This window comes from Podarcis cretensis, assembly GCF_951804945.1.
Source record: "Podarcis cretensis genome assembly, chromosome: 8".
NCBI classification, from domain to species: Eukaryota; Metazoa; Chordata; class Lepidosauria; order Squamata; family Lacertidae; genus Podarcis; species Podarcis cretensis.
Window position 1 is genome coordinate 71,753,098 of NC_137177.1, and position 24,457 is coordinate 71,777,554.

General features: G+C 45.5%; 1 protein-coding gene and 1 long non-coding RNA gene across 3 annotated transcripts; one reads left to right on the forward strand and one right to left on the reverse strand.

Moving 5' to 3' along the window:
* Positions 1 to 884: 884 nt before the first annotated feature.
* TNFRSF14 (TNF receptor superfamily member 14) lies at positions 885 to 20,792 on the reverse strand. Of its 2 annotated transcripts, XM_079987259.1 has the most exons (8): positions 20,645 to 20,792; positions 10,062 to 10,170; positions 9,238 to 9,363; positions 7,083 to 7,238; positions 5,980 to 6,070; positions 4,227 to 4,414; positions 3,216 to 3,232; positions 885 to 1,524 (listed from the first exon to the last, which is right to left on the reverse strand). In XM_079987259.1, exons 1-8 carry the CDS (start codon positions 20,690 to 20,692, stop codon positions 1,414 to 1,416), a joined length of 846 nt encoding a protein of 281 aa, XP_079843385.1. In that variant the 5' UTR covers positions 20,693 to 20,792; the 3' UTR covers positions 885 to 1,413. The 2 variants fall into 2 exon arrangements, with proteins under 2 accessions (XP_079843385.1, XP_079843386.1); XM_079987260.1 differs by lacking the exon at positions 9,238 to 9,363.
* Positions 17,440 to 21,236, forward strand: LOC307222235. Its single transcript, XR_013841658.1, has 2 exons — positions 17,440 to 17,962; positions 20,770 to 21,236. It is a non-coding gene; the product is annotated as an uncharacterized lncRNA (long non-coding RNA).
* The last annotated feature ends 3,221 nt before the right edge of the window (positions 21,237 to 24,457 follow it).

The window sequence follows — 24,457 nt, forward strand, 5'->3', positions numbered from 1 at the left end:
CTTGCTGTCTGTGACCTAACCTGGACTCCAGCCAAGCCTCGCCAGTAGCCCAGGATGTTGCAGTGCTCTCCCTTTCCCAATGTTGATCCAGCTTCAGATCCCATCTGGTAGGCCACACATGTCTCTGTCACACCCTAAGGCACCACAGACTTGGAAAGGCAAAGCTCCTATACTGCTGGCCTGGAGAACCTAAGGAGATGCCCTGTTAGATCAGGTCAAAGGCCTGTCTGGTCCAGCATCCTCTTCTCAGTGGCCTACCAGATGCCTCAATGAGAAGCCCACAAGCAGGACCTGAATGCAGCAGGGCTCTTCTCACTTGTGATTCCCAGCAGCTGGTATTCAGTATCATACTGCCTCTGATTATGGGTGCAGCCTGCTCTTTCCTGCTGCCTGGTTACTTGGACATTGGCTAGTCACTCAGTGCTTTGATGGTTGCTCTCCATTTTGTCCATGATCTGTTAGGGTTTAGCCCAAGTCTGTGAGCTGGGATTGGACCCTGGATACTGCCTCTGACAACACTCTTGCAAAGCAGAACTCATTGCATTCAGTATGGAGTAATGTTACACACAGACACACACACACACACACACACACACAGGTTTTTCATGCTCCTAGAGTATGATTTCATCCCCATCTAAAGAGCAGGTGGAAGTAAATTTGGGTTTCCCTGCCTCCACCATCTGAGAAATATTGAGTGAAGCTTATATCATTTCCTGGGAGAGTTTCCAGGCACAAGGCATCGCCCAACCATTCCCTGCACCATCTGATATTAGTGTCAGAACTCCCTATAAAGAAAGCACCAATCTCTGTGAAGGCCTGACTGGTGGAGGAGCAAAGGGACAGAGCAAAATCCACCCCTAATTCCAGCTTGGTTTCAGACCCTGGGAAATGCATTGTTTTTATTGATGTAGTGAACCTCCTGTGTCAGAAACACTCTACCTTCTTTCAGAATACCAAAAGAGCCCTGCTGGGGATCAGACCAAAGGCCAATATGCCCTGCCTACTGTTCTCACAATGGCCAACCAGATAGCTACAAGCAGGACCTGAATAGTGTCCATACAAATCCATTTCCTTCATGAATTTGTCTTTTAAAGTCATCCAAGTTGGTGGCCATCACTATATCTTCTGGTATGAATTTCGTAGTTTGATGGTCTTTTCCTTTTCCCCTAGATATGTTCTCTCTTCAGCCTTGATCTGCCCTTCAGTGAAAATTTCCACATCTCCCACTTTCATCACTGAAACTTGCTTCTTCAAGATGGAAGATGAGAAGCGCAGAGGGGAAAATAGCCACCTCCTGTTTTATATTGCATTTACTAATGTGTTTCCCCTCTCTAAAAGTTCATCCAGTGCATATGTCCACGGCCGTTGCTTGCAAGGGGCACCAAGGCTTTTCGAACCAAAAACTCTGGTCACTCATGCCATTGTGAATGCTGGTTCTCCAGGGTGTTGACCCGTTTCCTGCATAGGTGCCACCATATAGTCATTCTCTTGAACAGGGTGATAATTTCCATTTTGTTGTTCCTCCTAGAACAAGGCAGATTTGTTTTCAAATCAATACAATATATTGATGGATTCAGGCAATGCTGGATAAGTAGAAATGTGACTTTCCTCCAGCCCCCACTCTGATTCCACTTCTGATCACAACAGCACCACCAAGGGGTAAGGTAAAAAGGTAAAGGTAAAGGGACCCCTGACCATTAGGTCCAGTCATGGCCGACACTGGAGTTGTGGCGCTCATCTCGCTTTATTGGCCGAGGGAGCTGGTGTACAGCTTCCGGGTCATGTGGCCAGCATGACTAAGCCGCTTCTGGCGAACCAGAGCAGCACACGGAAACGCCGTTTACCTTCCCACCGGAGCGGTACCTATTTATCTACTTGCACTTTGATGTGCTTTCAAACTGCTAGGTTGGTAGGAGCAGGGACCGAGCAACGGGAGCTCACCCCCTCGCAGGGATTCGAACCACCAACCTTCTGATCGGCAAGTCCTAGGCTCTGTGGTTTAACCCACAGCGCCACCCGCGTCCCTGGGGTAAGGTGCTTTACTGAATAAACAATGGATATTTTTTACGCTATGTTGAAATCAATTTTATACCAATGTAACTGTCCTAGTTTTCCCACAAAGGATCTGGGCAGTTTGTTGGGAGGTGCAGAGAACTGCCCATTAAAGATCTCCAGTGTCTCTCACAAATGTACAGGGTTGTATGCAATGTTAGTCCTCTCATCTGTGGGGATCCATTGAAATTAATGGTCATGACTAACTTGGGGTCCTTAACTTTGGTGTGTCTACCCTGAGTAGAACTTGGTTCGATATTACCCACAGTTCCCAAGTTTTCCTGCATGGATGTAGACCCAGGTGGGGAGAGAATCTGGTGCCCCCCTAGATGTTGCATGACTACACTTCCCATAACTCCTGATCATTGACCATGCTAGTTGGGACTGACTGGGAGCTGGATTCAGCAACATCTGGAGAGCAGCAGCTTCATCATCCCTGGTGTAGACACCAACATTCCTGGTTTCTGGAGACTATTCTTCCCCCGCTATTGAAAAGAGGAGAAAACGAAAACAGGGATGGTTTTCCTGCTACTTCCTTGGGGAGGCGTGGAATTTCTCTGACACTTTCAGGAGAGGTTGCCCCACAACTTACTGATTCTCATCAGTACTTTATCCATTTGTTACATGTATCAGTCACTTTATGCAAAAGAAAACACCAGAAGGCAATTTAACAAGATAAAATACAACAAATTAAAGCCTGAGTTTCCCCATCCCTGTGGCAGATAATCCAGGAAGAAGTTGCAGGAAAAGTGGGCAGTGGGTAGCAGAGATGCCACACATGTAACTTTGCATCTTCATCAGCATCTATAGCCAGGGGCTCCTTCTCTCGTGCGCTCAGAAGGAGCCAGCAACTGAAGCTGTTCCACTCTTGGTTTCACACGCGGCCTCCCCTGCCCTCTCAACGTTGAGGGGGCCCAGCCCTCCACCAACAGTATTGAGGGGGGAGCAAAGGCAGCTCAGCTCCATAGAGTCGGCACCCCTGGTGGGTGGGGGTTAGTGGAAGTCTTTAAGAGAGCAGGACAGGAAGCTTAGAGGGGCAACACTGCAAGACGGAGAAAGAGATAGTGCAATAGCAACCCTTGATATATGCTGAAATTGCATTTTGAAAGGAATATGGGCAGAAGAAAAGGAGTTGTAAAAGGCTTATGTAAAAGAATACTCACCTGTACTCTGGCAGCACCTGTGAAGAAGAAGAGAAGAGCTTTTTTTTATTCAAAAACCCAGTAGAAGACATTTCTAGATGAGATTTTCTAAAATGCCTCCATCTGAGAATAGAAGGAGCAGCACTGACTAGGCAAACAGGCCCTCAATGTTTAGCTAAATAAAGGCAAAACCAAAAACCCCTTTCTCCTCATTTGAACCTGTTGGCTTGAGGTTGCAGCCAACTAAGTTCTACTCAGAGAAGACCCATAGAAATTAATGGATACGACAAACTTAGGTCCACTAACTTCAGTGGGTTTACTCTAATTTAGTTAGATACAACCCATACTAATCCACTGAGGTTAATAAGAGCCTCAGTGGTTCCTTATCCTCTGCACATCACAGGTGTGCCATAAAAGAACCAACTTGCATGCGTTAAGGAGACATCACTGATCAAGCAAGCTAGAGAGAAGTTGAATGACATCTGTCCATCAAAAGTACAGTATTTCACTTTGGACAGGGCTTGGTAAACCCTTTTTTCAGATCAAGGGCCGAATTCCCTTCCAGACAATTTTCCGAGAGTCACATGGCAGTAGTGGATGGAACCAGATAGATAAATGGGCTGAGGAATGAATGTAAAATTTACCTCTGTACACCTGGCAGTTTCTGCACTCCCTCCCCCTGTATCCTCCATCCAGGCATACAAAAAGCATCTTCAGATGTCATGGACATGTTCCAGAAAATGCAGAGCAGTGCCAATGATGGGTGTGGCCTGGAGAGAGCTCTGAGGGCCACTTAGAGAGGCTTGGAGGGCCACATTGGACTCCCCCAGGCCTGATGTCCCTCGTCTCTAGCTTAAAAGCCAAGTATAATTTCTTTGTCCTCTCCAATCAAGCAAAAGGCAAGCAGACCAAATGAACTGGGGTTGGGGGAGATTTTTGACTGCTCAAAGTAGAGCTCCACTTGCAAGACACAGGAATGCAGGTTCTGAATTTGTTTTTGCTTAACTACACATGCACTTGTTGCACACTTACGTTTTTTGATGCGCTTCCTCCATTGCCATATTATGAAGCCACATATTAAGGCAAGAACCAGCAGAACAAGACTGCCAGTAGTAGCTACAAATACTGGCACAGGCACCTGTTTCTGGCCGACACATGCGCAAACTGCATTGGAAACTGCTGTGCCTGCTCGTTCTTCTATCATGCCTGCCTTACTGCAACTGAAAATTGAACAGAAAGGGTTAAATCAGGGGTGAATGTTCAGAAGAAGGCTTGATATTTGTGGAGACTAACAGAAGGGCAGTAAAAATGGACCCTGCAACTGCTTGTGGCTGAAACGAGCTGAATGGACAATCTACTACTCGGTGATAGATTTCTCTGGCCTTTCTGTGTTTGTGCAGATTATAATTGTCAATTTCACTTAGATACTTATTTGGGAATACCCAGGCTGTCTTTATTAACTTACACATTTAAATAAGGTTCAGTAAGATATAGTTATTGTTAATGTTAGCTGACAATCTTGCTTGTTTGCTTCCTCCCTCCCCCTTCTAATTTGCAAGGAATTAGCGAATCAGTCAATTTCAGTTTCCCTCAGTTTCTCATTTTTCTTATCTTAAATCATGTGTGTGTGTATATGGGGGGGGGGGGGTTGCATCAAACTGCAATTTTAAAAAAAAAATCCTCATGAAAATTACATAGTCCGAGAAAGGAGGCTTATGAAAATGAGGTTAAGAACTTATATTTGTGTGTTTGTTTGTATTTGTCGATGTTTTTATGTTGTTGTGGTTGTTTTGTTTTAAAATTGGAAAACTAATAAAAATTATTATATAAAAAAAAGAAAATTACATAGTCATTTTAGTGCAAATTTCTCCTGATATACACATTTTTCTATGCTGTTTTGACTAATGCACAGATTGTTGAAAAGCATGCTCCCTAATGTAATGCATTTGTGTACATTATTTTCACCAATGTGTGCATTTTTATGCAAAGTTACCCGTAATATATACATTTTTTTTTTGTAGTAAACATTGGTTGTAGAATTTCATTGCAACATTCGTGGTACTGGGAATTTTGAAGGATAATTGTTTTCTGAATTAAGTATTGATTTGAGAAGCAGAAAATTGGTAGCTTTGTTTCAAAAAGCAAACAAAATTGAATTTCTTCCCCCATTCTCAATGTACTTTTATCTTTAAATATGTCTTTTAAGAGAAAACAATTGATACGTTATTTCAGCCGACAGCTGTATTGCAACATTCAGGAATTATGAAAAATGGCAAATAAACAAGAGTCAGTGTGGTGTAGTGGTTAAGAGTGGTAGACTCGTAATCTGGTGAACCGGGTTCGCGTCTCCGCTCCTCCACATGAAGGGTGACCTTGGGCCAGTCACACTTCTCTGAAGTCTCTCAGCCCCACTCACCTCACAAAGTGTTTGTTGTGGGGGAGGAAGGGAAAGGAGAATGTTAGCCGCTTTGAGACTCCTTCAGGTAGTGATAAAGCGGGATAGCAAATCCAAATCCAAACTCTTACACATTCGTCTGCCAAATGTGGACCTATTTGTCTTGCAGTTTTTCTGGACCTGTATATAATCTAACCTCTAAGCTTTGTACAAACCAAGATAACAGCTCACTAAGTATGTCATCTTCATGCTTACTTCTTTAACTTCCTAGCAGTAATGGGAAGGAAACAGCACTGAATGGAAAGAGGTGTATGTAGAATTAAGACTATGTGGCACCACACAGCCACAAACTGGAAATGCAGCTGTGAGAGAGTCTTTAGTGGCACCTACTTAGTCCAAGGTTCACAGGAGGTGGACATCTCGGTCTCTGAATAGGTCCCAGGAGGACAGGGTACGAACTGGGTGTCATTGGTTTCTGTGCCTGAAAAAGAACGAAATGAGCAGAATATTTTATATGCTGCTACAAAAGATAGAGCCCTTTGCACCTTCCATGCTTATGCCCTGCTTGTGTGTTGGGGCATCTGTTTAGTTGCTGTGAGATCAGGATGCTGAACCAGAAGAGGCCTTTGGCCTGGTCCAACAGGCCTCATCTTGTATCCTTATGTCTTATTGTACAATGGTACCTCAGGTTAAGTACTGAATTCATTCCGGAGGTCCATTCTTAACCTGAAACTGTTCTTAATCTGAAGCACCACTTTAGCTAATGGGGCTTCTTGCTGCCACGCCGCCGGAGCACGATTTCTGTTCTCATCCTAAAGCAATGTTCTTAACCCAAGGTAATATTTCTGGGTAAGTGGAGTCTGTAACCTGAAATGTATGTAACCCGAGGTACCACTGTAGTCCCTTGTTGCTTTTAGAGTCAATAATCTATTCACATAAGAACCATAAGAAGAGCCAAATGCCCATCTCATTCAACATCCTATTATACCAGTGATGATCCAACTGTGTTGATGTATTAAGCCGAGGGTGGGAAGCCTTTTGCAGCCTGAAGACAACATTCCCTTCTGGGCAGCCTTCCAAGGGACACATGTCAGTGGCTGGTGAAGCCAGAAGCAAAGGTGGGTGGGAAAATGGATGCAAATTTATACAGCAGACTAGTTTCTACACATAGACCATCCTCCATTCAGAGTGGCAAGAGGCCTGGTCAGAGTCCAAGGACATATTCTAGCCAGGCAAAACGGTCATGTGCAAAGGGGTGCAGCCTGGGGATAGTCCCAAGGTCCAATTAGAGTGGCTTAGAGGGCCGCGCATTTGGCTTCTGGCTCTCAGGTTCCCTACCCCCCTGTATGAAGCACATCTTAAGTCGGATGGTTTTACGGTTGAGTTTATGCTCACTGTGATAATTATTTTTCTTCTGAACATGGGATCTATAAATAAATTATTTTTTAAATTTGGCAGAAGAGTGATTGCACCAAATCTCTACTGAGACTTACCTGGCTGTGTCACCTTAAAACCAGGTGGAGAAATGGTGTGCTTTGAGCACTGTTCGCAATCTTGGTTGATGAACTGAGTGCAATAATAGCCAGGCTTGCAAGAGCAGACTGTGTTCTTCGTATACGTGCATTCTTCTTTAACTCTTAGATGGGCTCCTGCCAGGAACAATCACAGATATGAGGGTTTGTGGGGGCCACTGCTATGACTGTTATTATTTTTACATGCCACCCCAATCTCCAAGTGGTGGCAGAATCCATGAGTTCTAGATGCTTTCTCTGCTTCTGTTTCCTTGGCAGGAAGGTCAGTGGAGACTGTGGTGTCTTTAGGATATATGGTTTTATCTACACATATACACAACCTGAGCATGAGATGGATCACAGCATTAACCCCTACAGATATTGCTTCTCCATTAGCCACAGCTTTGGATTCAGCACAGATCAGGAATGTCTCTGTGTCCCCACCCTCCATTCTGCTTGCAGCTCAGTACACAAACACCTGGCTATTCTTCTCCTACCTAGCAGCTAGACATTAGCCTGGAGGGCGCCATCAGCTAGCTCTTAAACCTAGCTCATTCTTTTGTGATGCTGACAAGGACAGTTAAGTAGCCAGCTAAGGCCAGACACTAGTCTTACAATAAATCAATAAATGTCTGACCAGTTCAGCAACACTGACCAATTATATATGCATAATTTAAATAACCAGTAAGACAAGACATTGAAATATGAACACACTTAATTAAAGGATCCTAGTCTTTTTGATCAGCACCTTGGACAGGTCCCTAGATTCAAGAGCTCTCCTCGAGTACCTTCTAGTGATGACACATGTCCCCAGGGGCCCTGCCTGGTGGTGGCAGCCAGCCATTTTAATATATCACTATAACCCTGACATAGCCTTGAACAAGGGCATTGTGGGAAATGAAAACAGTCTCAGGCCACTTCTGCCACTCACATAACCTTGTGGCCAAAGACCCTAAACCATGGAGGTGGGGAGCAGCAAAGACATTCTGCGAAAAGATTCATCTTACATCCACTAAGAGCAAGGCCTTGACCCAAGTGTACAAATCTAGATCAAACATCTGTTGGAGATGCAGGAAGGCGGAAGGCACCATGATCCAAGTGTGGTGGAATTGCAAAAGAATCAGGGAATTTGGGGAAACAATATAATGAACTTTAAAAAAATGTTTACATGTTCCTTTCCAAAAAAAGCCTGAAGTCTTCCTGCTAGGCATAATGAGCAAATGAATTTCCAAAAAGGGTAAGGAAAATATTTATGTATGCAGTAACAGCAGCAAGAATTTTAATTGCTAAGGTATGGAAAGGAGATTCTACACTCTCAAAATTAGATTGGCAAAATAAAATGTTAGAATATGCAAGAGCTAGCAAGATTAACAGTGAGACTCTGAGACCATACAGTTCAAATATTTAACAAAGAGTGGAATATTTACAGAGGATACTTAAAAGAACATTGTAATAACATAAATTCTTTGGCAGGCCTGGATTGATTTCTGCATGAATTAAGAGATCACTACAGAATTAACATAACAGAATAATTTAGGGGAGATAAAATTAAGTGCACAGCTGTAATGACACTAAGGAATCACAATGGGGGTATCGGAAGTCATGTTAGAAATAGTGATGGATGAACTCAATCTTTTCTTTTTTGTGTACACAGGAGTGTTAATTTTGAATCACTTTTCACTGATCATTGTGTATTGCTTTGTTTTTGTTTTGTTTTTAAAACTAATAAAGCATTTTTTAAAAAGAGCAAGGCTTTGAGGGTTGCAACCAGTGCCAATCCCACTCAGAGTAGAGTCATTGCAGGTAATGGACATAACTGAGGTTCATTAAATTTTATACATATACTCTGAGGAGGGCTTAGCTGGTGGCTCAAAGGGTGGTGACAAGGGAGAGGGACTTTTCAGTTGTGGCTCCCCGCCTGCAGAATGCCCTTCTTAGTGAAGTCTGCCGAGAGCCTTTGCTGGCATTTTTTCAGCGCCAGCTAAAAACCTAACCTTTTCTTTCCCCCAGGTCTTTAGACAGACTGATATGGTGTTGTTTTCTTACCAGTGTGCTGCCTGTGTATAATGCATTCATATTCATGTTTTGAAATGTATTCTAAGTCATTTGGGTAACAAACAACAAGAAGAATTTTTACCTGATTCACATTCTTGACATGTAAAGCACTTTTTCAGCCCGTTTGACTGGTTCGTGTAGGTCCTCCAACCACAAGGAACACATGTTGTACTGGAATCAGATGTGCAGTCTCTCTCGACTCTGTATCCTGTGGACAAATGGGAAAATGGTGCCCCTCCTCTGAATCCTAATTTGTTAAACAGGCTCCTCAACGAGGTCTAGGTGGGGACAATGCCGGGAACTAGTGTGGCCAAGCCGGTGAATGAAGGGGGCAGTGGGGCAGTGGTTAGGACCCGTGTGCCCCACCCCCACCCCCTTCTCCACTGCTGCCTGAGGTGACGGGGCAGCCTGGGGAAGCCCCAGCATGCTGGAGACTACTGGGGAGAAGAAAGGGGACCAGAAGAAGAGTTTGGATTTGATATCCCACTTTATCACTACCCAAAGAAGTCTCAAAGCAGCTAACAATCTCCTTTCCCTTCCTCCCCCACAACAAGCACTCTGTGAGGTGAGTGAAGCTGAGAGACTTCAGAGAAGTGTGACTAGCCCAAGGTCACCCAGCAGCTGCATGTGGAGGAGCGGAGACACAAACCCGGTTCACCAGATTACGAGTCTACCGCTCTTAACCACTACACCACTCTAGCTCTCAGAGAAGAGTAGGTGGTCGCAGTTCCTATCTGTAGCTGAAGGAGAAACAGCAAAGTTGTGTGAAGATGCCCCTCTTCTTTCTTGATCTGACACCCTGCCCGGTTGTCCCCAGCCTGCCGCCTGAGGCAACTGCCTCTACAAGGCCAATGGCTGGCCAGCCCTGTTTACAGGGAGAAGAACAAGGGTGCCATGCCTTCTTACCTGGATTACACCTGGGGCAGCATTCGCCACGGTTATTGTACTCTGAATCAGTACAGGAGGAGACTTCCTGGTAGAGAAGCAGCTGTGTTGCGAGGAAGATGCAGAAGCTCTTTCAGGGAGAGAGAAAGGAGACTTTAGTCTCACTGTGCCCAGCTCAATGCATTCTTGGATTAATCCTATCGTTTTCCCCAGCCCACCCCAGGAAAAGCAAAGAAGGATATGAAACAGCAGCCTGAAATGTTTGGGCAGGAAACAGGGATGCTCTTGAACTTACGACTTTCTCCCCCAGATTTTTGGAGTTGTGAAGCAAGAAGATATGAACCTCCTGTCAGGTTGCTGCTTCATTGAGCCTGAGAGCTACATTCTAGGTAGCCTTCCATGCTAGTGGCAAGTTTGATCAGTGTGAATTTTACCTTTGTACAACATGCTTGTTTCTACGGGGTGAACCTTGGTAATATGCCATCTTGCGTGGAGGCATTTGGCGCTCACTCCCCAGCCTTTGCAGTACTGGCTTAAGCCAGGCTTTCGAAAGCAAGTTTCCTAGAGCCCTCCTACCTCATTCCCAAAGCCCGTTAAGTGCTTGCCCAGCTTGGGAAGGAGAAGGGTTGGCTCTAGGGCCCTGTCAGAGCCCTCATGCCTCCTTGCCGAAGCCAGACAAGTGCTTACATTTGCTCCAATTCAGGTTTAAAGATCAAGTAGGGTGGGGGTGGGCAGTGGCGAGACAAACAGAAGTCTGGATGAGAGCTTACTGTGGAGTAGCCTCAGCTGAACTGGGAAAGCCCAGCATCCACTGCATCCAAACTCTCTAATCCCAATAGATCTTAGGTTTGGATTGGTTGTTAAATATGTACAGTCATACCTCGGGTTACAGACACTTTGGGCTGCGTGATTTCGGGTTGCGCACTGCGCCAAACCCAGAATTACAGGAACTGGGTACTTCCGGGTTTTGGCGCTTGTGCATGCATAGAAGCGCCAATAGCAACCTGCATGTGTGCACACGCGGCGCTGCGGGTTGGGTGGTGAGTTCCCACCTCCCCCCGAGGAAATAAAGACACAGGACACAAGAATTCAGGTTAATGGGTCAAATTAGGCCACTATTGATTACAGGAATTGAGCGGTATTGGCTTAGGCATTGGTCCTAACTACTAACCGGCTAGAGGCCGGAAGGGTTAATCACCAGTGGGAGGAGTCCTTCTGAGGCACATCAACTAGGACCTTCCCCCGGTGTCACCGCGTGGGGGTGTGCCGTGGGCCCACACCTCCTTAGGCTTAGGACAAGGCCACGCCCCCCCGGAATCCTTTACCGGACTACCCTTGCTTGGGGGAAGGTGATGGCGCTCCTTCCCCCTTCATTTGCATAACAATAGGACTGTACCCCCACCAATGCCTAACCGCCAATACCGAAGAGTTGTGACGGTTTGCTACGAGGTAGGCGAAAACCAAATGGCTGGTGCCAATCTGCCATTTCAGAAAATTCCTACCAGGCCCCTTGACGGCGACCAACCGGAGTTCATAGCAACGTCAGAGAACCTAGCCTAAATAGGGTGGGATGGGCGGGAAAACCGGGTCAGCTGCAGCGAGGGAAAGAGGAGGAGCCTCGGCTGCAGCTGGTCTAAATAGCCGAGGCCCCGGCCCGGGGGTATGATGCGGCCGGGGATTCCCTTAGGTATGGGAAGGGGCGTGAAGCCCGCAACCCCACCTCCTCGTTATCGCGGAAGTGGCTTTGCGAACGCTGAGGGTTGCGAACATGCTTCCTATACGGATCACATTCACAACCCGAGTGTCCACTGTATTTGAATAGTTACAGAAATACGAATTTTCATGCTCATGTATTTCTTTTTAAATCAGTCCTTAATGCAGAAACGGTACTGAACAGACTTACGAATTAAGACATGCAAAACAAACACTGACCAGAAACTGACTAGCGTAGTAGCCAGGGACTTTCCTGAGGAGAATGTCAGCCTCTGGAACAGGAAGTGCCATAAAGCATTTCCTTTTGCACTCACAACCTAAGCAAGAACAACTTCCTCCTGGTTCTGATGTGCTTCAGTGTGCCTCTCTGAAGCCTGACTTGGATTCTCACCTCTTTCCCTCCAACACACACACACACACACACACACACACACATCAGCCACAGAGCCTTGCTGTCCTTTGACAGTTGCTCAGACCTGCCTGGCTGGGTAGGCCTGATCATGGCAGTGGCAGACTTTGGGCTCTCAAATTTCGGTGGCCTTCTGTGTGACACTAAAATTCAGGGGGAAGGCTGCCTCTCCTGTTGTGTTGTACAGTGTGGTTGCATCAGCCATGCTATTCTAAGACTGCCTCTGCTGATGGTGCCCTCAAAGCCTAGTTGATGACAAAAATGCTCTGTACACAAGTGGCTGGAATTAAATGCACACTGAATGTGGGACAAATTTAGTAGACCTATGTTAGTCATTAATTTCAATGGGTCTACTCTTAGGACTGGCCATGGATGCAACTCAGTGGATCTACTCTGAGCAGGACTTAAGATATCACCCAATGCATTTTTGCATCTTATTTACATAAACATGTGCCTTTCTATGCATCCATCCATATTGGAGAGCTGCACTGCAAAATTTGGAGCAGTGTACATTTCAAAGGAGGCTCATATTGTGTCGGAACAAGTGAATTAAGGCAATTTGCTTTTAAAACTGCACTGAGTTGACTTTTTCTCCCATCTGTACATCAAATGCATTCCTGTGCACATTTGTTTGGGAGAAAGCTCAATGAATACAGTGCCATTTACTTCTGAGTAAACATGCTGAGAATTGTGCTGCTAGAGAATGTTTTTAAAATGTTCGGGGGGGGGGGGCAAGGCAAGGAACAGGTCAAAAACATACTGTACTTCTTTTATTTATCCACAAGGTGGCAATCTGTGCCTGTCTATCAAAGTGGGTGGGGCGGAGGAAGTAAACAAAGAATCGACCTATGTACAGGGAAATTCCCAGAGCAAACAAACCTGGAGTTGTTTCGTGACCTGTAAAGGCGTTTTTCGGAATGCTCATTAGAAGTCACGGTGTTCAAACCTATATTGTTGTCAGCTGCGTGAAGATTTCTCATGCAAATAAATTCAATGGTAGGTATGAAGCAGGAGAGAACTTGAGCACTGTTGGACTCAAACTCTAATCAGCTCTGGCATGCATGCCCAATGACCCAGGATGATGGGAGTTGTAGTCCGACATCTGGGGGCTCATAGGGTCGCCATGCTTGACATAAAATTGGAGGGCTGTAATCCCAAACCTACTTAATAGGGAGTGATATGATAGGAAGAGTTTTTGTTGTTGTTGTTGTTAGTCACTTTTCTCACAGAATGGCCCAAAGTAACGTACAGTGGTACCTCGGGTTACAGACGCTTCAGGTTACAGACGCTTCAGGTTACAGACTCCGCTAACCCAGAAATAGTACCTCGGGTTAAGAACTTTGCTTCAGGATGAGAACAGAAATCGTGCTCCGGCAGTGCAGTGGCAGCGGGAGGCCCCATTAGCTAAAGTGGTGCTTCAGGTTAAGAACAGTTTCAGGTTAAGAACGGACCTCCGGAACGAATTAAGTACTTAACCTGAGGTACATTAAAACCAATTAAGAACATGCAATAAAAACACAGCTATCCAGACAAGAGGCAGGACTTACAGATCACACCCTGCTAAAAAGAAGAAAAGAAAAGAAAAAGAAGGCTGCAATCCCATCCATCATATCAAGGCCAGAAGCCCGGTTAATGAGAGAAGCCTTTCTAGGCATGGCTCCCTGGGAGAGCATTTCACCAGCAGGGAGCCATCACTAAAAATGCCCACCCAAAGAAGGGCTTCATATTGATCACAGGGTCTGGGTTCAGTCATGTGGGGTTACCAGCATTGTTGAGCAGATTTGTATTGAATTCTGCTGCAGACTGTATTATTATTATTATTATTATTATTATTATTATTATTATTATTATTTACTTATATCCTGCCCATCTGACTAGGCTGTGCGAGCCAGCCTGAGTGGCTTCCAGCAGAATATAAATAAAATAACGAAACAGTCTATGATCAAACATTAAAAACTTCCCAATACAGGGCTGTCTTCAGATGTCTTCTGAAAGTTGTATACTTGTTGATCTCTTTGACTTCTGATGGGAGGGAGTTCCACAGGGCGGGTGCCACTACCAAGAAAGCCCTCTGTGTGGTTCTCTGTAACGTCACTTGGCATAGAAGCCAACTCCTAGGGGGTGAGGTCCCTTCCCCTCCCCCCATAAAATATTTGAGGGAGTGCTCCTGCCCCAAATTGATGAGCATTCCCCTTCAAATGGTGTTCATGTGCCATGTCTTGTGATCAGTTATGTGGGACAGGGCTTACCTGCCCCCCAATACTTTATTCAAGTTTCACTGCTTCTCACAGTGAGGGAACCGCCAGAAGGCCCTCAGAGCTGGACCTCAGCGTTCAGGCTGAATGATAGAAGTGGAGGTGCTCCTTCAGGTATACTGGGCCAAGGCCATTTAGGGCATTAAAGGTCAGCACCAACACTTTGAATTGTGCTCGGAAATGTACTGGGAGCCAATGTAGATCTTTTAGGACCAGTGTTTATGGTCCAGGCAGCCGCTCCGAGTCGTCAGTCCAGCAGCCGCATTCTGGATTAGTTGCAGTTTCTGAGTCACCTTCAAAGGTAGCCCCACGTAGAGCGCGTTGCAGTAGTCCAAGCGAGAGATAACCAGACCCAGGGATGCAGAACCTACCACTCCCACCATCCCAAGCCAGCACAGATAATCAGTAAATATGGGTCTTGTAGTCCAACAACATCTGTAAGATTACACAGGTTCTCCTGGTCTGGCACTGAGGGAGAAATGCAAGCACGGGAGCGGGGGGGAAACTACAAAAATGTAGCCAAGTATATATTCTTATAAGAAGAAGGGCAGAGAAATCGCTGTGATGTGCTAACCAAATGTGGGTGGGGGGGGGAACCATGGTTACAAGTGAAGCCTGGAACTAATGGAATCACATTAGCTGGGAAATTCTGGTTTCACAACATTGCAGCCTCATGATGGAATCTTTTGAAATCTTTCTGCTGAAATCTGGTGACCAGGGGTCAGCAGCACTGCATTCACAGAAGGGGACGGATGCTTTCTTCTGCTGCTGCTGACTTTGTCAGAGACCAGCTCCAACAGGAAACCCTCAGCTATCTTGGATCCCACAGCTATTTTAGTCTACCCAGTGTGGTGTAGTGGTTAGAGTTCTGGACTAGGACCTAGGAGTCAAGGGTTCAAATCCTCACTCGGTCACGATGATGAATCGCTGAGAGACCTGGGGCAGTCGTTGCCTCTCATCCTGACCTACTCTCAAAGGGTTGTTGCAAGGATGAAATGGGGAGAGGGAGAACCAGTGTATGGTACCTCAAGCTCCTTGAAGGAAAAAAGGTGGGATATAAATACAATGGTACCTCAGGTTAAGTACTTAATTCGTTCCAGAGGTCCGTTCTTAACCTGAAACTGTTCTTAACCCAAAGCACCACTTTAGCTAATGGGGCCTCCTGCTGCCGCCGCGCCACCGAAGCACAATTTCTGTTCGCATCCCAAAGCAAAGTTCTTAACCCAAGGTACTATTTCAGGGTTAGTGGAGTCTGTAACCTGAAGCATCTGTAACCTGAAGCGTATGTAACCTGAGGTACCACTGTACAATAAATTAGCAGAATGGTGGAGGATGTTGCATTTTTCAAGCTATCAAGGATATTTGGGGGTTTTGTATCTTAAAGCTGATCTTGGTTATAACTTTAGTCCCTACTTTGGAAGTGCTTAAGAGATTTATTTTCACACCTCTACACATGTGGGCAGTGCTGGATTTACATATCAGCTAAACAAGCTATGGCTTAGGGCCCGACTCTCTTGGGGGCCTCCAAAAAATTCAAAGAAAAAAAACCCCTGGATGTACATTTCCAAAATATAAGATAAAAAACAAATTAAAAAACCCCTACATACAGCAACAGTGTTTGTGTTTGTGTAGGTTCCTATGATGTAAATAATGGGCCCCGCCAGCTAGCCTACTCCCTAAAATATCACTGGTTTGCTCATTTCTATATACAGATACCTACTGGGTCCATAAATTACCATATAGCATATAAAGGTAAAGGGAGCCCTGACCATTAGGTCTAGTCGTGGCTGACTCTGGGGTTGCAGCGCTCATCTTGCTTTATTGGCCAAGGGAGCCAGCGTACAGCTTCCATGTCATGTGGCCAGCATGACTAACTGCTTCTGGTGCACCAGAGCAGCGCATGGAAACGGCGTTTACCTTCCCGCCGGAGCAATACCTATTTATCTACTTGCACTTTGACATGCTTTCGAACTGCTAGGTTGGCAGGAGCTGGGACCGAGCAATGGGAGCTCACCCCATCGCGGGGACTCGAACCGCCGACCTTCTAATCGGCAAGTCCATTCAACAACAAAAACAGCGACAATTTGTTATTGACAAAGGCCAGCTGGACATATGAAGGGCCCCATTACCTTCAGTAGCTTAGGGTCTCATCAAACTGAAATCCGGCTCTGCATGTGAGTGTTCTATTATGTTTGTGTACACAAAGAGACATACATGGTGATATTATTTTATGTAGTTTGGTATTTGCATTTGATTTGTATTGTGCATCATCTGGAGTAGAAGAGGGGAAACATTCTTGGCTTGAGGGCCACATTTTATCTCCCATCCAGATAAGAAAGATGCAGGGTGTGAAGATATACTCCATCCAAGTTATTAAGCTGGGCCAGTGAGCAGTGTGGCCTGGGGACAGCCCCCAAGGCCTAATACAGAGGCCTGGACCTGATGTCCCCTACCCCTCAGGTAGAGAGCTCGGTTCATATTTGGCCTATGTGTGCCAGCAAACAAATGAATTCCAAATGGAATCCAGGGAATACTCAGCAAATTCCAAATAGAATCCAGTTTCATAGTTTCTGGTGAAGATGTGGTGGAGCAGTATTTCAATTATTTTGACCAACAAGATGGCATGATGGGAAACAGCTCCGTGGGGGGCTATAAGCAGGGCTCTTTTTCAGCAGGAACTCACTGGAACTCAGTTCCAGCACCTCTCAGGTAGGCGCCATTGCCATTGTAAGAGAACAAGGGAGGTGTTTGTGGCTACTTCTGGCACCTCTTTTTCTAGAAAAATAGAACTGGCTGTAAGGGACTCTGTCATCCAAGAAGTCATGCCAACAGACCCTGCGGAAGTGAAACACCACAAACCCACATTGTGACCCAACATGACTCAGGAACATTTCTTCCCCTTCGTGTGTAACATTCTCCAAAACATTAATCGTGCTACACAACGGGATGCAGAAGTGAACGATGCCTTGCCAGACAGGAAATAACCTTTGTAGTTAAGAGAACTTGTTGTTATGTTCAGGGCCACTTCTTCCTATCAGTTTTTTTTTTCTGTTTCTTCTGCTGTCAAAAACTGGGAAACTTGACAGTGTGTGGGGTCTTTTACTTAAGAGTAGAGGGAAGTGGGGTCATGAGCAGGGAGTTTGTGGGTTGTATAGTAGATTCTCTGACTGCCCATCTACAACAAAGCCAGGTTCATAGTCCTTGGGTTAATTTACAAAGCCCTGAATGACTTCGGTCCGAGGTACCCTAATATCCGAGCTCGATCACTGAGATAATCAGCAGGACCATTGTTGGTTGCACCCTGAGTTGGTGATGCTCACCTGCCCGCAGCAAGAAACCAAGCCTTTCATGTCATTGGCTCAGTCCTGTGGAATGCCCTACCAATAGAGATTCAGCCTCGACTTTAAAAGCTTGGTGGGATGGGCATGACAACTGTCAGGACATTTTCACGGGTTGAACCTTGGAATCCTGACTTCTGGGCTTTGTGCTTGCTGCTGAGCCTGTGCCACAATCAGTCTGAAAACAGATCTCCCCCTTGCTCTCAAGTAAGACTTTCTATCATGGTGTTTTGGGATGGGAGGCTGAAGGCGGGGCAGTGCCCCATTTGTTCTCATGCATCAGCCAAGGTGGAGATTCTGAGAAATTCCTGGAGGTTTGGAAGGCATTTGTTGCCATTAACATAGGGTTGCCAGACATCCCTGGTTCCTGGGGACAGTCCCCAGATTTGCATATCTGTCCCCGGGAAACGTGGCAGCGGCAGCCTCAGCAGCCCGGAGCCAGCCTGGTAGCACAGTCAGCTCTGGCTGGCTTCAGGAGCTGCTCACTGCCATGGCGCCCACCATTTTTCCTGCGCCACGGCAGCAAGCAGCGAGCAGCTCCTGAAGCCAGCCAGAGCCAACTGTACTACCAGGCTGGCCCCTCCAGGGCAACGCCCGCCTGCCCGTGACTCCCGAGCCTCCCCTGATCTGTCAAAACAAAGGGGGAAGGAGATTGGGGAAGGCTCAAGAGTCACAGGCGGGTGGCGCACTGTTGCCCAGTTTTTTTAAAAAAACCTCTGTGCATTTATGTTTCACAGGGTGCAAAAGAAGGGCTTTGCACCTTTATACAATATGCATGTGTGCTTGGGCCCAGGATCTTTTGCCTCACCACCCAGCACTACTGACTCCCTGTTGCTACTCAGCTTCAAAAAGAAAAAAGTATCCCCGGATTCATTGAAAAAAATCTGGTAACCATACATTAACGTCCTTCTCTCTTTATGTTTGATGCCCTTGCAATGAACAGAATGACTTAGTGAACATTCCTCAAGGCGGACACCTTTCAGAGTTCCCCTTGAAGACAGGTAGCTCACTGGGTACAGTTCAGGTAGCCACCATATTGCCATTGAACCTACCTCAAATGGTTATTGAGGAGATAAAGTGGGATAACACACCCACCCCACTATGTCATCCTCAGCCTCTCAAAGGAAGTTCAGGGTACCCTGCGATAGGTAGCTTGATGAGCACTCCTGTAACATACAGACTGGCCTGACAGGTGAGTGTTCACCTTTTGAGGTTTTATTTTTAAAAATAGTAATCATGCGGCTTTCTGAGTACAGAGAGCGACTCACCAGAAAGGTGAAGATTTGTCACTCATCGCACCAGACATCACAGGCACTAGCCAATAGGTGCCTGTGACACTTCTGCACCCACGCAACTGCTTGCAGCCGACACACACACCCTCCATCGTCCCACATTTATTTCCACCACAAAAAAGAAGGTCGCTGAGAGAGGATGTCTAGATCGTACTCAGTGCCTGAGTAATGACGGTGTTGTGGTTGTACTAAAAGTAGAAGTCAAAAAACCAAGAGGCCTGTCATATAATTATGTGCACTTGTGGGTTTCTTAAAAAATAGCATCAGTTCCCATGCCATTGGCAAACGCCAGTTTTGAAATGAAAGGTGACTTCAAAGGTAGCCCAGGCTTCGATCAGATGGGCCAGGAGGCTGGAGGACTCAGGACAGAAGTGGAACATGCAAGGTTTGGGATACACACAGATCTTGCCATGATCTAGGAAAGCCGAACAATAATTCCTCTCTTTGCGCAACCTTAAAGAAAAGGTTTCCTAGGGCAGTAAACAAAGGCTGTTAGGCTCAGATCCTGCAACCATCTACCTGGGAGAAAGTGCTACAGAGTGGGCCTTACTTAAATATGCACAGCCTTCATGGGAGATTTGTGACCCTTGAGTTGTTATTGGATACCATCTCCCATCAGCCCTACCCAGCACTGCTAGTTATCAGGGGTGATGGGATTTGAAGTCCAGGGATTTGCCTGCCCTAGTTGTTCAGGATCATTGCTGTTACGAAGGATGGGGGAGAAATCAGATTTTGTTTGCATTGAGAGGCAAACCTACCTAAAATTCACTTTCTGAAATGATACGCAAACTGAATCACAGCTGCCCTTCAAAATTCGCACTTTTCCATGCAGTTCTCCAGGCAAGTAATGTGTGCAAAAATAAATCTGTTAAAATGCAACCCATGGAGAATATAGCATACAAATATGCATTATATAAGAGGGAATGGTTTTGCAAAAAAAGGTATACATTGGGCAAAATTGCCTATGGAGATGTGTTCTGTCAAGAGAAATGTGCATTGAAATGCTCATGAAATCACAAACCAATGTGAAAATGTGGAGAACAGAACTTATGAGCGCAAAGATGAGAAACTGAAATGGACAAATTTCCCCGTCCCTCCTTTTGACCCAATAATCTTATGATCCCCAAATAAATTTGCAAATTACCAACAATTCCATTGTTTAAAATCCTAAGCCAAGTGTACCTTTTGACTTAGTGGAATAAGCACCAGCTAGCAGTTACTGCTCATAGGAAAAACCACCTTTCACTTTCAGTTACTGGAATACTGAAGTCTTAGAAACAAACAAGTGGGACCTGAATTCCCAGTCCGACCCATCACAATGGCTCCCAGCCAGGTAAACCAGCAAAAGCTTTAATTTCTAAAAGGCGATGTTTGCCATCTGCCAGGTGTATTCTCCCTGCTACCGTTCCTAGTGGAGACTGAGCCACACACTGGTCAGCTGAGAACAAGTGAGTTGGCAATATCCTCCGGCCCAACACCCACTCTCCTTGAAGCCCTCATTTTGTCAGGAGGAAGGAGGCAGATCTCTTTATTACACCCTTATAGCATGAAAGGATGACCCAGGGACAGGGTGCACAAAGTTTCAAAGTTTGCTTACCAGATGCATGGTGCTGAAAAAGGGGTTCCTGGAGGTTTCCAATTTCATCCAGTCACGAGGCAGACGAAGGTCATTACCCTGTAGTTAACTGCAGTCTTGTGTTTACCTCCCTTCGGTTCCTATAGATCCAGGATTTCTGGACTCCATATTCCCAGCACCGAGCACATTGCATTCTGAAGTTCCCACTGCTCCCACTGCCTTTGCCCTCTGGGCCTTCAGCCAAGCGAGACCAAACTTGCCAGGCTTGTCCCTGAATCTCCGAGTCCCGTCAAACGAAGCAGTCACAGCTCGACGATCGCTAGCTCCAAAAGTGAAAGTAAAATAAAAAAATAAAAATCTCTCTGGCTGTGGTTTCTTTCTTTTCCCCAGAGGCGGTTAAATAATCGCACTCAGTTCCAGATAAGTTCTCCCCAGCCACTTCATTTCTCGGCACTGAAGCTCGTCTGCCTTTCCTCCTTTTATGCAAACTCTGCTCTGGATCCTGTCTTCCCAGAACTGTTTACAGACGGGAAATAGCAGGCAGGAAGCAGGAGGTGGGTTCCACTCACAACAGAGGAGGGAATGGCCCAGTCCTTCTGATCATGTGTTTTTTTTTTAAAGTACCTGGCAGCAGGACGGTGAAAGGAAACGACTCCAAGTGAATCGGTCCACCGGAGCAGTGAAGAGTTGAGTGAACTTGAAGCTAGGCAAAAACACCACCTGGCTCTTGAACTCTGACCACCAGACAACTGCTGACATTGGCAAACCTTTCCATTTCAGTAACTTTCATTTCCCCCAATCTTAGATTCAGGTCTCCACACTTCCACAACAATTTGTGGGGTGTTCTTTTTTCTTTAAAAGCACTATTCCTGTCGTGAAAGTTCACTCGTGCAAATTTCTCCTGGCAGTTTCATACACAGTTTCAATTAACGTACTCATTTCTGCAAGCCATTTCCCATAATATAATGCACTTTTGTTTATTATATTGCATATTGTTTGCACCAAAGTGTGTCATTCTATGGTGCATTCCCACCACCGTCACCACCATAATGCATTTCTGTACACATTGGCTGGAGAACTGCAACTTTCGCAGAACTGCAAATTTCGAAGGGTATTTGTGGTTTCTGATTTACATGCCAGTTTGTGAAGTGTGAATTAGCTAGTTCCTCGTGTCAACAAAATGGAATCTCTCTCCTCACCCCCCCACCCCACCCCACAATCCCTACCTGTCCACCCTTGTATGATAATGGATCAGCCACAGGAGAAATAAATATTTCTGCTAGCCTCGGATGCAATTTGATCCTAAGAATACTAGGCTGTTCAAACAACCCTTTCCTTGCCCTTGCGGTTCAATGAGCATGTGAGGAAGAGAAAGAAGGAATGTGTTTAATAGTCTTCATTTGATTCATTTGAAGCATTTTCACTCTGGTCTTCCTTCCCTCCTCCCACCAAAAAACAAAAGGATTCCCAAGGGTCAGTGGCAGATGGTCCCAGTTGCACCTGGTGTGATGTAGGTCACATCAGTGAATGGTAGCTGTAGTCAAGAGTCACAGTGGGTGGAGCCAATGTTAGGCATAGCAGCTCCTCCCCCTGCCCATTTTTCCTCCCTTTTCTCACTCCAATATCTTTAATAGCAACCCGACATGCCAAAATCAAACATAATAAGAGCCTCTCTGGATCAGGGCAAAGGTCCATCTGCTCCAACATCCTGTTCTCACTTGGTGGACAACCAGATGCCTCAATGGGAAGCCTGGACGCAGAACTTGAGTGCAGCAGCAACTATTCCCACCTGGTTTTCAGAGGCATCCAGTCTCTACTGTGGAAGGTAGCTCATTCATTGCCATGATGGCTCATAGCTGCTGATAGCCTTGTTCTCCTGCAGGAATCTTTCTAACCTTCTTTCCAAGCTATCCAAGAAGGTGAGTGTCGCTGCCATTTTGGGGATAGAATTCCAAAGCTGAAAAAGTGCTGTGCAAAGAAGGACTTTCCTTTGTCTGTCCTGAACTTTCCAACTATGCATCATGGCAAGATGGCTTTATGAAAAGCTTCCAGCCTGAGGTTCTGCTTATAGATTCAAAAGCACAAATCTGGGGCAACTGATGTGACATGAAACATCTTTCTTTTAGACGGTCAAAGCTATGAAGACATAGGGTTGTAGCCAACTATGCTTTACTCCAAATAGACCCATAGAAACCAATGGACCTGTTCGTCATGGCTGTTCATACCAATGGACCTACTCTGAAGAAGACTAGCATTGGATACAACCCAACTAAGTCCTACTCAAAGTTAACCCATTGAAAGAAATGGAAATAAGTTAGTTATGGGCATTAATTTCAGTGGGTCTACTCTAACTACCATCTGCTAATTACCAGTACTGTCAACTATTGACAGGGTCTCTTTAGGGTTACAAGAGATTGGACTAGATGACCCTTGGGGTACCTACCCCCTCTACAATTATTGGATTCTATACTACCCATCTGATCACATGCTATCATTTCATACAGCCCATTTACTCCCAACACAAGAACAAGAGAAGCAACCATTTAGATTGGGGTGGGGAACCCCAATGCATCTGATGACACCAGGTGACCAGGTGATCTGTGGGGTGAGGGGAAGGGATTTGCTTTGCCGGCACATTCCTTGCCCAGAACACCCTGACAAAGCAGCACAAAGCAGGATTGAACCCTGTGTTAATAGAGATAACCCCAACCCCACTGAAATGGATACTGGATTTTGAGATGTGTAGGGCTGGAAGCTACATGTAAAAAAAAAACCCACCTCATTTTGTAATCTACCTATCTATTAGTATTATTTTGTAGATGTGCAGTTTCAATATGATCTATCGCTGGCAGGAAACTGACTCAGTCAATGACTTCTTTTCAAGAATGAGTGTGAAGAAAAAATCCCATAACTGAAATGAATACCTATGTGCTTCCAACATTTATTTACTTATTTGCACTTTGTGAACTGATACACAAGTGGAAACTTGCTAGTTGTTGTTTTTTCAAAGCTTGCACTGCTTCAGATTTTGCAGTGCAAAAAAAAAGTGCATGCTAGGCAAACAGGTGTGTAAAAAAGGTATATATTTGTGAAAATAATGCACCATATTAGGGGACATTGTTTCCCAAAAATGTGTATATTAGACAAAAGTCCACGGGGGACAGGAAGCATATTTTAGGAGACTTAACTTTTTTAAAAAATGCAAGCAGATGAATTCTATTTCAACATGCAATGGTGCCGTGTCACTCAAGGATTCTTGATTTTGAAACAGTCTTTCCTGGCAGCAGGTAGGCTTGGAACAGCTAACTTCCAATCTCTGATTTCAGAGTCACTCTCTCTTGGAGCTTGGTTGCCAAGGACGCCATCAATGTGGCAGGCTGGTATTCTTGTGTTCTTTAGGGGATTTCTTTCCACTGTGCGTGTGTATACAGTGGTACCTCGGGTTAAGAACTTAATTCGTTCTGTTCTTAACCTGAAACTGTTCTTAACCCGAGATACCACTTTAGCTAAAGGGGCCTCCTGTTGTCGCTGCTGCGCAATTTCTGTTCTCATCCTGAAGCAAAGTTCTTAACCCGAGGTACTATTTCTGGGTTAGCGGAGTCTGTAACCTGAAGTGTCTGTAACCCGAGGTACCACTGTATATCAAGGCCTCTCTATCTGGCTCTTGGAACTACAGTGGTACCTCAGGTTAAGTATTTAATTCGTTCCGGAGGTCCGTTCTTAACCTGAAACTGTTCTTAACCTGAAGCACCACTTTAGCTAATGGGGCCTCCTGCTGCTGCTGCTGCGCCGCCGGAGCATGATTTCTGTTCTCATCCTAAAGCAAAGTTCTTA